Below are 15636 nucleotides of genomic sequence, written 5' to 3'. Positions count from 1 at the left end.
GCACTGTTTTTCCTACTAATTGGATATAAGCATGCAATGTGAATATCCTTTCTTCTCTGAATAGTTGCTTTTTAGTGAATCTTGATGTGGCACTTTCTTCAGCCTCTTTTTCAGCATCGACTTAGTTTTCTTCTCTGTTTAGTTTCTTTGTTCATTTCAGAGTCATAGGAAAAAAACATATCTACATGACCATCTTTTCTTAAATGTGTTTTTTTCTTCTTTTTCATATGGTATCCCCTGATCTACACTCATTTTAAATGTTTATGCAGTTGTAGCTTTCATTCTTTTTACTTTTTATTTTTAAAAATAATTTACAAACTTTATATAGCAAAGATTTTCCCTTCTCAAGATAACAAAATTATTCCTTCTGGCAATTTCATGATTTTGTTTTTGGATTTAATTTTGTAATACATTTGAAATTCACTATGAATGACATTAATTAGAAATTGAGTTTTAGTTTTGTTACCAATTTTTTATCAGTTGTCAAAATTTTGGTTTTCAATTATGCTTATAGAGTGATGGTAACATAATACATCACCGTTTTTTTTTTCCTTAAGTTGAGTGGAACTAGTCACAAATTGAAATGAACTGTTTTTTTGTAAAAGGCAAAAAAAAAAAAAAGTCTAGAAAGGTCTGGTACAGGCCCCCGATGGTGAATTCAAACTTGATGGGAGCTGTCTGTGTCTTGGGATGGCCAATTAGGAGTGAAATGTGCTAGTGAGAGTAGAGATTTTGAAGTGGTTTTCCAAGTGACCATGTGACTATGACAACCAGTCCAGTGTAAGAGAGTTCAGCCTTCCAAGATATGGGACTAAGAATTCCTAGGAGGAATATCAAAAACCTAGACATGAAGTGAACTTAGACAGTACTGCATCCAAACATATCTGAATTTTTTAAAAAGCACACCCTTGTGCCATGTACATAAATATAGTGTCCTATGTTTCCATCTGAAATGTTGATGTTGCTTTCAGTCCTTGAGAAACTACCTCTGCTCAAGGCAGATATAACTAAGTTCATTGCTACAAACTGATAACTGTGGCAAATACTTCCATATTTAGTATTTCATTTAATCCTGGTAATTGGTATAAAAGAGGGAATTCATATTAAGACAGGCTTAGTAAGTAGCCCAGTGCCACTCAATTAGCAATGTTTAGTAGAAGTGATACTTAAAATGCTCTATGTGTGAGGTCCATCCTGAGTTCTTAAGTCATTTGAATATTTTTCAAACTTGAGTAACATTTTTACCCATTTTACTGTAAATTTTATTTCAACTTTAAAAAATGTTGAAATAGCATACAAAAAAGCATATATATATATATATATATATATATATATATATATATAGTTTGGATATGTATGTACATAAACATGGTATGTTGTATGTGTGAATATGTGGGTATGTGTCTATATATACGTATAATCACACCTTAAAGAATATGAAAAGAAACATTCATGTAACAATCTCTAGGCTTAGGTGGTAGAAAACTAACAATTTGTTGAAGTCCCTTGTCTCGTCTGCAACTGTATCTTCCTGTCCTGTTTAAACTGCCTAATACTTTTTACATAATACCCATTAAGTATGTATACATATGTATATGCATAGAACTATGTCTTAATGTTCATAGTGTTTTGTTGTAGTATTAGGACTATGGATGATTATTATTTTCTTCTTTATATTTTTCAGTGTTGTTTTAATTTTTGATGGCATGTATTAGTTTTACAACTGGAAAAATATTCTTTTCATTTTGGAAAAAAACATAATTTTTAACTTCCAGGAAAAAAGGAAGTATCCCATATTTTTAATATTTCAATATTTCCTACTTTTATTTAAAGAAGACATCCACTGTATGTTAACTAATTTGAATTTAAATAAATAAATTTAAAAAAAATAAAGAAGACATCCAGATGGCTCACAGATGCATGAAAAGATGCTCAACATCACTCATCAGCAGAGAAGTACAAATCTAAACTATGATAAGATACTACCTCACACTTGTCAGAATGGCTAAAATTAACAGTACAAGAAACACCAGGTGTTGGCAAGGATGTGGAGACAGGGGAACTCTCTTGCACTGTTGGTGGGAATGCAAACTGGTGCAACCACTCTAGAGAAGAGAATGGGGTTCCTCAAAAAGTTAAAAAATAGAATACCCTATGATCAAGGAAATGCACTACTAGGTATTTACTCAAAGGATACAAAAATACAGATTTAAAGGGGTACATGCACACTGATAATTTATAGCAGCATTATCAACAATAGCTATGCTATGGAGACAGCCCAAATGTCCATTGACTGATGAATAGATAAAGGAGATGTGGTATATATGTGCAATGGAATATTACTCAGCTGACAAAAAGAATGAAATCTTGGCATTTGCAATGATGTGGTTGGAGCTAGAGAGTACTATATTAAGTGAAATAAGTCCATCAGAGAAAGACAAATGCCACATAATTTCTCTTATATGTGGAATTTAATAAAGCAGATGAACATATGGGGGGGGGAGAGGGAAACAAACCATAAGAGACTCTTCAAGACAGAGAAACAACTGAGGGTTAATGGAGGGAGGTGGGTGGAGAAAGAGCTAGATGGGTGATGGGTATTAAGGAGAGCACTTGTTATGATGAGCACTGGGTATTGTATGTAAGTGATGAATCACTGAATTCTACTCACAAAACCAATATTGCACTGTATGTTAACTAACCAGAATTTAAATAAAAATTTGAAAACAAAAATAATAAAGTTTTAGCACATCTATATTGTTCCTTCAATTTAGCCTGCTCTAGAGCTGCATATAAATTAAATAATAATATATTTATTCTTCCAGGTTTTGCCTTTGTTGTCTGGAATGATCCTTGTGATGAGAACTCTGTCGTATTGTATTACATTCCACTATGAGACTATCACACACTTGTCTTTTCTATTTTTTATGGCTATTATGTTTGTTTTCAGCATTTTGCTATGATGACCAATGGTGCTGCAAGCATTCTTGTTCATCATCTAGTGCATATATGCAAGAGATTCTGTAAATTATATACTCAGAAGAATTAATGGATTTGTAGGCATTATTCTATGCAACTATTACTGCTAAACTCTTCTATAAAGTAGTTGTACCAAGAAACCAGTGTGGAGGCGCCTGGGTGGCTCAGTCGGTTAAACATCTGACATCAGTTCAGGTCATGATTTCACAGTTTGTGAGTTCGAGCCCCGCATTGGGCTCTGTGCTGTCAGTTCAGAGCCTGGAGCCTGCTTTGGATTCTGTGTCTCCTTCTCTCTCCACCCCTCCCCCACTCACGCTCTGTCTTTGTCTCTCAAAAAATGAATAAACGTCAAAAAAAAAAAGAAAAGAAAAGAAACTATTGTGAAAAGGCTACATACTACATGATTCCAACTAATGATATTTTGGAGAAGGCAAACTATAGATCCAACAAAAAATCAGTCATTGCCAGGGATCAGGGCTTAATGCAGACAAAGGTAAATGCATAGAGCAAGGGGATTAAAAAATTGTTTTAATGTTTATTTACTTTTGAGAGACAGAGAGCAACAGAGTGTGAGAAGGGGAGGAGCAGAAAGAGAGAGAAAGACAGAATCTGAGAGGCTCCAGGCTCTGAGCTGTCAGCACAGAGCCTGACAGGGCTCGAACTCACAAACCTTGAGATCATGACCTGAGCCAAAGTTGGACGCTTAACCAACTGAGCCACCCAGGTGCTCCGTGAGGGGATTTTTAAAAAGGAAAAAAAAAAAAAGAACTTTTTTATTTATTAAAGTGTCACATACTTGACAATGTGTTACATTTTTATATAAAATTTTAAAACTTGACAGATCATAACAACTTTAAATAGGAAGATGGCGGCGTAGGAGGATGCTGGGCTCACTGCGTCCTGCTGATCACTTAGATTCCACCCACATCTGCCTAAATAACCCAGAAAACCGCCAGAAGACTAGCAGAATGGACTCTCTGGAGCCAAGCGTAAACAAGAGGCCCCCGGAAGAGGGCAGGAAGGGCATAGAGGCGATGTGTGCTACACAGACTGGCGGGAGGGAGGCGGGACAGTGAAGGGGCAGCCAGCCCACCCGGCAAGGCAGAGCTCCTGAGTCTGGCTTGCAAAAGCAGAGGGGCCAGACTGTGTGAGTTCTGACAGCCAGCGGGACTTAACATCTGGAATGTTATAAGTCAACAGCTCTGCTCGGAGAGCGGGAGGGTGAGAGGACACCGGGAGGGAGAGTTGTTGAGCCCCTGAAGACAGACCTCAGCTCGGCAGGGAAGAAAGGCACTGGCAAACACCATCTCCCTTGCCCATCCACCAGCCAAAATCCCAAAGGGAACCAGTTCCCATCAACAAACTTGCACAGCGCAAACTCCCAACACTGTGCTTCTGTGGATCCATCCCTCTGACGGGTCTGCTTACTTTCCGGTGCTGCACGGCCCCTCCTGCAGGGGGCCACCTATGGCAGAGCAAGCTAAGCCTGCCACTCCCACCCCTGTGCACCTTGCAGATCCACCCTGGCTAATATGCCAGATTCCATCAAAGCAGCACCAGAAGTCTGGTAGTGTGCAAGTAGCCCAGACAGGGGCCATACCACTCCACAGTGAGTCCTGCCCCTGGGAGAGGGGAAGATAAGGTACACACCACTCTGACTGTGGCCCCAGCGGTGGGCTAGGGGCAGACATCAGGTCTGACTGCAGCCCCACCCACCAACACAAGTTTCTCCAGACAGCACAGGGGAAGTGCTCTGCAGTTCCACGCGATGCCAGGAACTATCCAAAATAATGAAATGGAAGAATTGTCCTCAAAAGAAACTCCAGGAAGTAGCAACAGCTAATGAATTGACCAAAAACAATTTAAGCAATATAACAGAACAAGAATTTAGAATAATAGTCATGAAATTAATCGCTGGGCTTGAAAACAGTATAGAGGACAGCAGAGAATATATTGCTATAGAGATCAAGGGACTAAGAAATAGTCATGAGGAGCTAAAAATGCAATAAATGAGGCACAAAATAAAATACAGGCGACCACAGCTCAGATTGAAGAGGCAGAGGAGAGAATAAGTGAATTAGAAGATAAAATTATGGAAAAAGAGGAAGCTGAGAAAAAGAGAGATAAAAAAAATCCAGGAGTATGAGGGGAGAATTAGAGAACTAAGTGATGAAATGAAACAGAACAATATCTGTATAATAGGAATTCCAGAAGAGGAAGAGAGAGAGAAAGGGGCAGAAAGAGTACTTGAACAAATCATAGCTGAGAACTTACCTGATCTGGGGAAGGAAAAAGGCATTGAAATCCAACAGGCACAGAAAACTCCCTTCAGATGTAACTTGAATCGATCTTCTGCACAACATATCATAGTGAAACTGGCAAAATACAAGGATAAAGAGAAAATTCTGAAAGCAGCTAGGGATAAACATGCTCTAACATATAAAGGGAGACCGATAAGACGAGTGGCAGACCTATCTACTGAAACTTGGCAGGCCAGAAAGGAGTGGCAGGAAATCTTCAATGTGATAAACAGAAAAAATATGCAGCTGAGAATCCTTTATCCAGCAAGTCTGTCATTCAGAATAGAAGGAGAGATAAAGGTTTTCCCAAACAAACAAAAACTGAAGGAATTCATCACCACTAAACCAGCCCTACAAGAGATCCTAAGGGGGATTCTGTGAGTGAAATGTTGCAAGGACCACAAAGTACCAGAGACATCACTACAAGCATGAAACCTACAGACATCACAATGACTCTAAACCCATATCTTTCTATAATAACACTGAATGTAAATGGACTAAATGCTCCAACCAAAAGACATAGGGTATCAGAATGGATAAAAAAACAAGACCCATCTATTTGCTGTCTACAAGAGACTCATTTTAGACCTGAGGACACCTTCAGATTGAAAGCAAGGGGATGGAGAACTATCTATCATGCTACTGGAAGTCAAAAGAAAGCTGGAGTAGCCATACTTATATCAGACAAACTAGACTTTCAATTAAAGGCTGTAACAAGAGATGAAGAAGGGCATTATATAATAATTGCAGGGTCTATCCATCAGGAAGAGCTAACAATTATAAATGTCTATGTGCCAAATACGGGAGCCCCCAAAATATATAAAACAATCAATCACAAACATAAGCAACCTTATTGATAAGAATGTGGTAATTGCAGGGGACTTTAATACCCCACTTACAACAATGGATAGATCATCTAGACACAGGGTCAATAAAGAAACAAGGGCCCTGAATGATACATTGGATCAGATGGACTTGACAGATATATTTAGAACTCTGCATCCCAAAGCAACAGAATATACTTTCTTCTCGAGTGCACATGGAATATTCTCCAAGATAGATCACATACTGGGTCACAAACAGCCCCTCATAAGTACACAAGAATTGAGATCATACCATGCATACTTTCAGACCACAATGCTATGAAGCTTGAAATCAACCACAGGAAAAGTCTGGAAGACCTCCAAAAGCATGGAGGTTAAAGAACACCCTACTAAAGAATGAATGGGTCAACCAGGCAATTAGAGAAGAAATTTAAAAATATATGGAAAAAAATGAGGATGAAAACACAACAATCCAAATGCTTTGGGAGGCAGCGAAGGCAGTCCTGAGAGGAAAATACATTGCAATCCAGGTCTATCTCAAGAAACAGGAAAAATCCCAAATACAAAATCTGACAGCACACCTAAAGGAAATAGAAGCAGAACAGCAAAGACACCCCAAACCCAGCAGCAGAAGAAAAACAATAAAGATGAGAGCTGAAATAAACAATATAGAATCTAAAAAAACTAGAGAGCAGATCAATGAAACCAAGAGTTGGTTTTTTGAAAAATAAACAAAATTGATAAGCCTCTAGCCAGGCTTCTCAAAAAAGAAAAGGGAGATGACCTAAATAGATAAAATCATGAATGAAAATGGAATTATGACAACCAATCCCTCAGAAATATAAGCAATTATCAGGGAATACTATGAACAATTATATACCAACAAACTGGACAACCTGGAAGAAATAGACAAATTCCTAAGCACCCACCCACTCCCAAAACTCAAACAGGAAGAAATAGAAAACTTAAACAGACCCATAAGCAGCAAAGAAATGGAATCAGTTATCAAAAATCTCCCAACAAATAAGAGTCGAGGACAAGATGGCTTCCCAGGGGAATTCTACCAGACGTTTAAAGCAGAGATAATACCTATCCTTCTCAAGCTGTTCCAAAAAATACAAAGGGAAGGAAAACTTCCACACTCATTCTATGAAGCCAGCATTCCTTTGATTCCGAAACCAGAGACCCAGTAAAAAAGAGAACTACAGGCCAATATCCCTGATGAATATGGATGCAAAAATTCTCAATAAGATACTAGCAGATCGAATTCAACAGCATATTAAAAGAATTATCCACCATGATCAAGTGGGATTCATTCCTGGGCTGCAGGGCTGGTTCAACTTTCGCAAATCAATCAATGCGATACATCGCATTAATAAAATAAAAGATAAAAACCATATGATCCTGTCAATCGATGCAGAAAAAGCATTTGACAAAATTCAGCATCCTTTATTAATAAAAACCTTTGAGACAGTTGGGATAGAAGGAACATACTTAAACATCATAAAAGCCATTTATGAAAAGCCCACAGCTAACATCATCCTCAATGGGGAAAAACAGAGCTTCCTCCCTGAGATCAGGAACACGACAGGGATGTCCACTCTCACCGCTGTTGTTTAATATAGTGTTGGAAGTTCTAGCATCAGCAATCAGACAACAAAAGGAAATCAAAGGCATTAAAATTGGCAATGAAGTCAAGTTTCACTTTTTGCAGATGACATGATACTATACATGGAAAACGCAATAACCTCTACCAAAAGTCTGCTAACTGATACATAAATTCAGCAAAGTTGCAGGATACAAAATCAATGTACAGAAATCCGTTGCATTCTTATACACTAATAATAAAGCAACAGAAAGACAAAGAAACTGATCCCATTCACAATTGCACCAAGAATCACAAAATCCCTGGAATAAACCTAACCAAAGATAAAAAAGATCTGTATGCTGAAAACTATAGAAAGCTTATGAGGGAAATTGAAGAAGATATAAAGAAATGGAAAAACATTCCGTGTCATGGATTGGAAGAATAAATATTGTTAAAATATCAATACTACCCAAAGCTATCTACACATTCAGTGCAATCCCAATCAAAATTGCACCAGCATTCTTCTCGAAGCTAGAACAAGCAATCCTAAAATTTGTATGGAACTACAAAAGGCCCTGAATAGCCAAAGTAATTTTGAAGAGAAGACCAAAGAGGGAGGCATCACAGTCCCAGACTTTAGCCTCTACTACAAAGCTGTAATCATCGAGACAGCATGGTATTGGCACAAAAACAGACACAGAGACCAATGGAATAGAAACCCCAGAATTAGACCATACAAAAGTATGGCCAACTAATCTTTGGCAAAGCAGGAAAGAATGTCCAATGGAAAAAAGACAGTCTCTTCAACAAATGGTGCTGGGAGAACTGGACAGTAACATGCAGAAGAATGAAAATAGACCACTTTCTTACACCATTCACAAAAATAAACTCAAAATGGATAAAGGACCTGAATGTGAGACAGGAAACCATCAAAACCCTAGAGGAGAAAGCAGGAAAAAACCTCTCTGACCTCAGCCGCAGCAATTTCTTACTTGACACATCCCCAAAAGCAAGGGAATTAAAAGCAAAAATGAACTACTGGGACCTCATGAAGATAAAAATCTTCTGCACTGCAAAGGAAACAACCAACAAAACTAAAAGGCAACCAACAGAATGGGAAAAGACATTTGCAAATGACATATCGGACAAAGGGCTAGTAGTATCCAAAATCTATAAAGAGCTCACCAAACTCCACACCTGAAAAACGAATAATCCAGTGAAGAAATGGGCAGAAAACATGAATAGACACTTCTCTAAAGAAGACATCCAGATGGCCAACAGGCACATGAAAAGATGCTCAACGTCTCTCCTCATCAGGCAAATACAAATCAAAACCACACTCAGATACCACCTGATGCCAGTCAGAGTGGCCAAAATGAACAAATCAGGAGACTATAGATGCTGGCAAGGATGTGGAGAAACAGGAACCCTCTTGCACTGTTGGTGGGAATGCAAACTGGTGCAGCTGCTCTGGAAAACAGTGTGGAGGCTCCCCCCCCCCAAATTAAAAATAGATCTACCCTATGACCAAGCAGTAGCACTGCTAGGAATTTACCCAAGGGATACCGGAGTGCTGATGCATAGGGGCACTTGTACTCCAATGTTTATAGCAGTACTTTCAACAATAGCCAAATTATGGAAAGAGTCTAAATGTCCATCAACTGATGAATGGATAAAGAAATTTGGTTTATATACACAATGGAACACTATGTGTCAATGAGAAAGAATGAAATATGGCCTTTTGTAGCAATGTGGATGGAACTGGAGAGTGTTATGCTAAGTGAAATAAGCCATACAGAGAAAGACAGATACCATGTTTTCACTCTTATGTGGATCCTGAGAAACTTAACAAAAGACCATGAGGGAGGGGAAGGAAAAAAAAAAGAGGTTAGAGAGGGAGGGAGCCAAAACATAAGAGACTCTTAAAAACTGAGAACAAACTGAGGGTTGATGGGGGGGTGGCAGGGCGGAGGGGGGGGTGATGGGTATTGAGGAGGGCACCTGTTGGGATGAGCACTGTGTGTTGTATGGAAACCAATTTGACAATAAATTTTATGTTTAAAAAAATAAAATAAAAATTTAAAACTTTATATTCATTCCTTGAAAGTCCTTGAATACATGGAGTTGTTTTTAGTGTTGTTTGAAGTAGATTCACTTCAATGTGTCTCCATATTAATAATGAAGTTTTAAAAATTAATTAATATTCGAAGAGTTCATTCTGTCTCCACTACTCTGCAATAGATGTCCTTGGCTGCAAATGAAAGTATCAATTAGGTAATTTAATCTGCACTCCAAAAAAACAAAAAAAAGATACAGGTCAATAATGGGTAAATTTTAAGTGAAAGTGTATCAGTAAGAATTTGTTCAGGAGATAAAAACAAAAGTTCTTGCTTATACAACTGTTGCAAGAGGAGAGGAACAGAGGTCAGGGAACTTGCACTTGAAAACTAAAAAGGCCAAAACTAAAGATTTCAGCCTGAGCATAAAATACATGGTTTCAAAAGATTAGTGGGCAGTGGCTGCAAATCTCAAGAATCACTGAAAAACTCCTCCAAATGTCTTGGTCTGATGCGTAATGCAGGTGGCTCTTAACTCAATGGGAAACTACTGTGAAGCTTGTATCTACCCATATTTCTGACTATAATTACCTCCACAGAATAATGATTTCTTCTCTTGCCTTCTAAATTCTCATGAGTTCCTCTCCTTGGAAGACATTAAACATGAACAATACAGAAAAGAAAAATCTGGAAAATGTAGCTTCTAGCCTTGCCACTGCAATTCAGGAAAAGCTTAGAAGTAGGTGTTAATAATGCAAAGTTAGCAACAGTCTAGTTAGTATATGGCATAAGGAGAAGAAAAGGGGGTTGAGTAAGAGTCTGAAAGTGTCCATATGCAAGTCCCAGAATAGGATGAGGGATGCATGGGACAGAGCCACCCTACATGAGCCCACTTTAGATCAGCGAACCTGCAGTGAGCCACAGAAGCACCAGTGAGATCAGCCGAGTCCAGAAAAAACCACCAGTCTAAGCTAGATCAGCCAAGCCCCAACCAACCTTCAGATTGATAAGTAGCATATATGCTTGTTGGTGAATACTGCTGGGCTATTGTGGCCATTTGTCATCCAGCATTTTTTTGTGGCAACTGTAACTGATATACAGGGGTACAAAAAAGCCTTTATATCACAAGGACCAGTGTAAGTAACATCAGTGGAGTACGAAAATGTATTCCTGCTATAGAAGTGAGGAGGAAGGAGTAAATATTCTTTCAAACAATAATTCAGTATATCACACTTAATACCTGGGATGTTGAATACCTACTACTCAGGAAGTGACATTTTTTTTCTGCTATTCTTTGAAATTTCATTTATTTGAGGGTTGTTTTTCTCCTCTGCTGAATAAAAACTCTTATGGATCCCATAAATTCTTTTCTAATCTTTAGATATTAAAAAGGGTAAAGATTACTTTCTACCACAAACATGTCTCAATTCTATAGTTAAATTTCCTGGGGGGGTTATAGGAGGGGGGATGGGCTAAATGGGTAAGGGGCATTAAGGAATCTACTCCTGAAATCATTGTTGCACTATATGCTAACTAATTTGGATGTAAATTAAAAAATAAAATTTAAATTAAAAAAAATTTCCTCAGGGGCGCCTGGGTGGCTCAGTCGGTTAAGCGGCCGACTTCGGCTCAGGTCATGATCTCACAGTCTGTGAGTTCGAGCCCCGCGTCAGGCTCTGTGCTGACAGCTCAGAGCCTGGAGCCTGCTTCAGATTCTGTGTCTCCCTCTCTCTCTGACCCTCCCTCGTTCATGTTCTGTCTCTCTCTGTCTCAAAAATAAATAAACATTAAAAAAAAATTAAAAAAAAAATTTCCTCATTGGATTCAGGCAGGTAAGAATCTGAAGTTCAGAAAGGAGTCGTAATGGTAGATTATCTCCCCGCCCCGCCCCCCACCCCATCATTTTTCTGAAATCTAGTTGCAGTTGCTGAATCCACCCTCTGGGATAAAGCTTGAAAGAAAGAATGAAAAAAGGGTGACAGTAATATGCTCCTTTGGTTGCTACCATATTAAAAAGGTTTTGACTTCTTTTGACCTGGATGATGGTTAGAACAGACTCATTCTCTTGTCCCTTCTGGACCAGCAGACATTCAGAATCTCCCAGGCTGCCTTCACACATATCCTCTGTGATATAACAAAAGTATTTTTCTTCCTGTAATTGTTTCGCCTCAGAGCCTCTGGTTTTGTGGTTGTGCATTCCCTACAGATCTCTTCTTCTCTCTTCAAGTTTCCTAGACTTGCTCATGGGTCTTCTTGGGGAGACATGAAAATGGCTTCACATCAGTTTTCTCTCTCACATAACTCACCTATAGTCCATAGGAAACTTTTTTTTAATTGAAGTATAATTGACAAATTATGTTACATTAGTTTCAGGCATACAGCATAGTGATTCCACAGGCAGGAAACATTTTTGCTTTTATTGACCCACCGTGAAAAGAAGTGAAGGGTATTTCCCCAAAACATAATTCTATTTCATAATTCAATTCCCCCTCTTTCCCTATTTCATTTTTCCTATTGCTATCATTCTCATCCAAATGAGAGAGATATATAAGACTCTCTAAATGGTTCTTTTCAAGCTTCTGCCACTAAGCTTGAAGTGAGGAGGAAAGCACCCTCTTCTCTGTTGCAAGAATTTGGGGTTCACTGTGCAGCCTTCTAAAAAAACCCCACCATCACTTTATGAGAACCTCTCATCTCTAGCTCTTAGCACTTTTTAGATCCATATCCGGGTTAAGAGGTTGATGAGTTATGAAACGGAGTACTGGGAATTTCCTATAAACATCTTCATTTTGTGTGTTACAACTCACTTTGGCATCTGGAGTCTATGGAATCTTGGTACCTCAGCTGAAACTTCCGGTTTAATATCCTGCACACGCTACTCCCTCTTCCTGTCATTGCCAGGACAAGATAGAGCTTTGTGTGTTTGGATAATTCTGATTTGTTAAGTCTCAGGTAAAGCAACACCTTCCCTGGGAAGTCTTTCATATTCTCTCACACTAATTGTTTCCCCCCCAAGACACAGCATTCCATATAAACAATTACATTCCTTGCCATGCTGAATCACTCTGGAGTCAGACAGCCAAGATTCAAATCTTCCTTCACTAACTGTGATGTTAAGATGCTTTTGAACATGAGCTTTCTAAAAGTATCTCTTTCTTAAATTAAAAAAAATTACATCCTAGTTAGCATATAGTGCAACAATGATTTCAGATTCCTTAATGCCCCTTACCCATTTAGCCCATCCCCCCTCCCACAACCCCTCCAGTAACCCTCTGTTTGTTCTCCATATTTAAGAGTCTCTTATGTTTTGTCCCCTCCCTGTTTTTATATTATTTTCGCTTCCCTTCCCCTATGTTCATCTGTTCAAAGTATCTCTTTGAGCATGAGTTTTCTCAAAATATCTCTTAGGGTTGTTGTCAGAATTAAATAAGATGACCCTAATGCATAGATTAGGCTCTTAAACCAGTATCTGAGACAACTGAGGTAACATTTATTTTGTTGCTGAGTACCTGTGTGTGTTTGGAAAGAAAGGATATATGGTCTGTATTCCTGAAGGACAAGCAAGCAGTGTGTTAATTACTATGTAAGGAAAGTAAAATTTACTATGTTCTTCTTGGAAGTTCTAGAAGGGCTCAAGGTCCCTGAATACCCGGATGTCTGAGTGAAGAAGGAGACATATCATCACCAAAATGGAAAATTCCTTAGAAATTGATGCATAAAAGACCAAATATATTTTTATAATAATCTGAATATCTGAGGAAAGTCCAGCCCTGATAGCTCCCATTTGATGATACCAGCCAAAGAGATACAGCATCTTCAAAGTATTTTCCAATCCCATCATCCAAGAAAAGAACAAAGTAAGTCCTATAAAGTATGTCTAATTTTACTATTCTCCCCAACAGATGTAAGGATAATGTCAGCAAAGCATTTCTCAGTGACAGTGTGGAAGGAAGACAGGAGAGCTATATTTACAATAATTTGTGTTTATGTGTAATTGAAGAAATAAGATAATATGTATATTTTAAAAGAAAAGTAAGTATCAGGTGGAAGAATATGTTTTATTACTCAAGAGTTTTCTCAAGGCCCCTTTCATGTCTTTATTTCTCAGGCTGTAAATGAAAGGGTTCAACATGGGGGTGACCACTGTGTACATCAAGGAAGCAATTAGGTTTTTGTTATTGGTGTTGTTGGATGAGGGAAGAAAATATAGGCCAATAATTGCCCCATAATAGAGAGTCACTACTGAGAGATGTGATCCACAAGTGGACAAGGCTTTGCAGATGCCCTTGGTAGAAGGAACCCGGAGGATGGTGGCCCCAATATGGCCGTAAGAAACCACAACGCATAAGAATGGAAGCATAATGGCTGTTAATCCTGCAGTAAAGATCACCAATTGGTTGAGGGAAGTGTCTGAGCAGGACAATTTGAGCAAGGCAGCAAGGTCACAGAAGAAGTGGGGGACGGTGTGGTCAGCACAGAAGGACAGCTGGGCTAGGAGAAGGGTATGCAAAAGAGCACAAGCACAAGCAATGACCCAGGATCCAGCCACTAGCATGACACAGATGCTCTGACTCATGACGATGGTATAATGCAGAGGGTGACAGATGGCCACATACCTGTCATAGGCCATTGAAGTGATCAAGAAACTGTCTAAATCAGCGCAAAATATGAAGAAATATGTCTGTGAAATGCATCCTGCATAGGAGATGGATTTGTACTTAGCATGCATGTTCATCAGCATCTTTGGGACAGTGACAGATGAAAAGGAAACATCAGTGAAGGCCAAGTGACTGAGGAAGAAGTACATGGGGGTGTGGAGGCGAGAGTCCAGCCTGATGAGCAGGATGACGAGCAGGTTCCCCAGCACCGTGGTCAGGTACATGCCCAGGAACAGGGAGAAGAACATGGCCTGTTGCTCTGGCAGGATGGGGAGCCCCAGGAGGAGAAACTCGGACACGCTGCTCTGGTTCTCCCTCCTCATACTGGTACATCAGCTGAAGGGGACGGGTGGGGAAAGTTGAAAAGAGAAGGTGGAATGTTTCTGGATAAAAAAGTGATCATTGTGGCATAGTATAGTAGAGATGTTCTTTTGATTTAGGGAAGGTTTTCATTTATATTTTTTTACATTTTAGGCATATTCTGCTGGATAAATGTAGAAAATGTGTACCTTTAGGATATACAACCACTTACTTTTTTTTCTCAATTTGGTGCCAGTCTCTGCAAATGATAATACTAACAGTTAATGTTTATTGAGTGTTGTCCTTATGCATGGTGTGAATAGCTACATGTAGCAACTGATTCAATAGTCTTACATATATGAGCTAGGTAGGTACCATTGTTATTTCCTCTTTTCAGATGGGCTAGCTGAGGCAGACAGTGTCACAATCACTGAGGTAGAAGATTACCAGCTGGGATTTGGACCCAAACATTGTGATTTCAGAGTTTGTTCTCTGGGAGCAAAACAAATTACTTGACATCAGAAATCTCATTGCCCTTCATAATTTTGTGTGTTGTGATCTGTTTAATTCTGCATCCTCTACTTCTGGACACATTCCATGATTATTGATTTGTTCCTTGGCTGTAGACCCAAAATCTATCATAGAATAGAAATTTGTTGTTCAAGTGAAAGATGTCACGTCCAGTTAAATTAATCACAGCAGCCTCTTAAGAAACTTACAACAGGTCTTGTTCAAGATCCGGGTTTCATCCTAATAATCCTGGAATCCAGTGTTATTTAGCTGCCACATAGCATCACATTTAACGAAGCACAATAAAAATCTAAAAATAATTTTTAAAAGGAATTATCTTTTCAGTGTCTCCAAAATAGCCTGTAAGAGATTGATTTCCTAACCCAAATCAATATTTATCACAATACCTACATATTTTTT

General features: G+C 38.8%; 1 protein-coding gene across 1 annotated transcript; it reads right to left on the bottom strand.

Moving 5' to 3' along the window:
* Positions 1–11148: 11148 nt before the first annotated feature.
* LOC131491383 (olfactory receptor 1J1-like) lies at positions 11149–14729 on the bottom strand. The gene is made up of 2 exons (XM_058694240.1): positions 13817–14729; positions 11149–11165 (listed from the first exon to the last, which is right to left on the bottom strand). The coding sequence occupies exons 1-2, from the start codon at positions 14727–14729 to the stop codon at positions 11149–11151; spliced, it is 930 nt and encodes a 309-aa protein (XP_058550223.1).
* Positions 14730–15636: the final 907 nt, after the last annotated feature.

Source organism: Neofelis nebulosa, chromosome 12, assembly GCF_028018385.1.
Source record: "Neofelis nebulosa isolate mNeoNeb1 chromosome 12, mNeoNeb1.pri, whole genome shotgun sequence".
Taxonomy (NCBI): domain Eukaryota; kingdom Metazoa; phylum Chordata; class Mammalia; order Carnivora; family Felidae; genus Neofelis; species Neofelis nebulosa.
The sequence above is the reverse complement of the archived record's forward strand: the minus strand, read 5'-3'. Positions and strand labels throughout refer to the sequence as shown.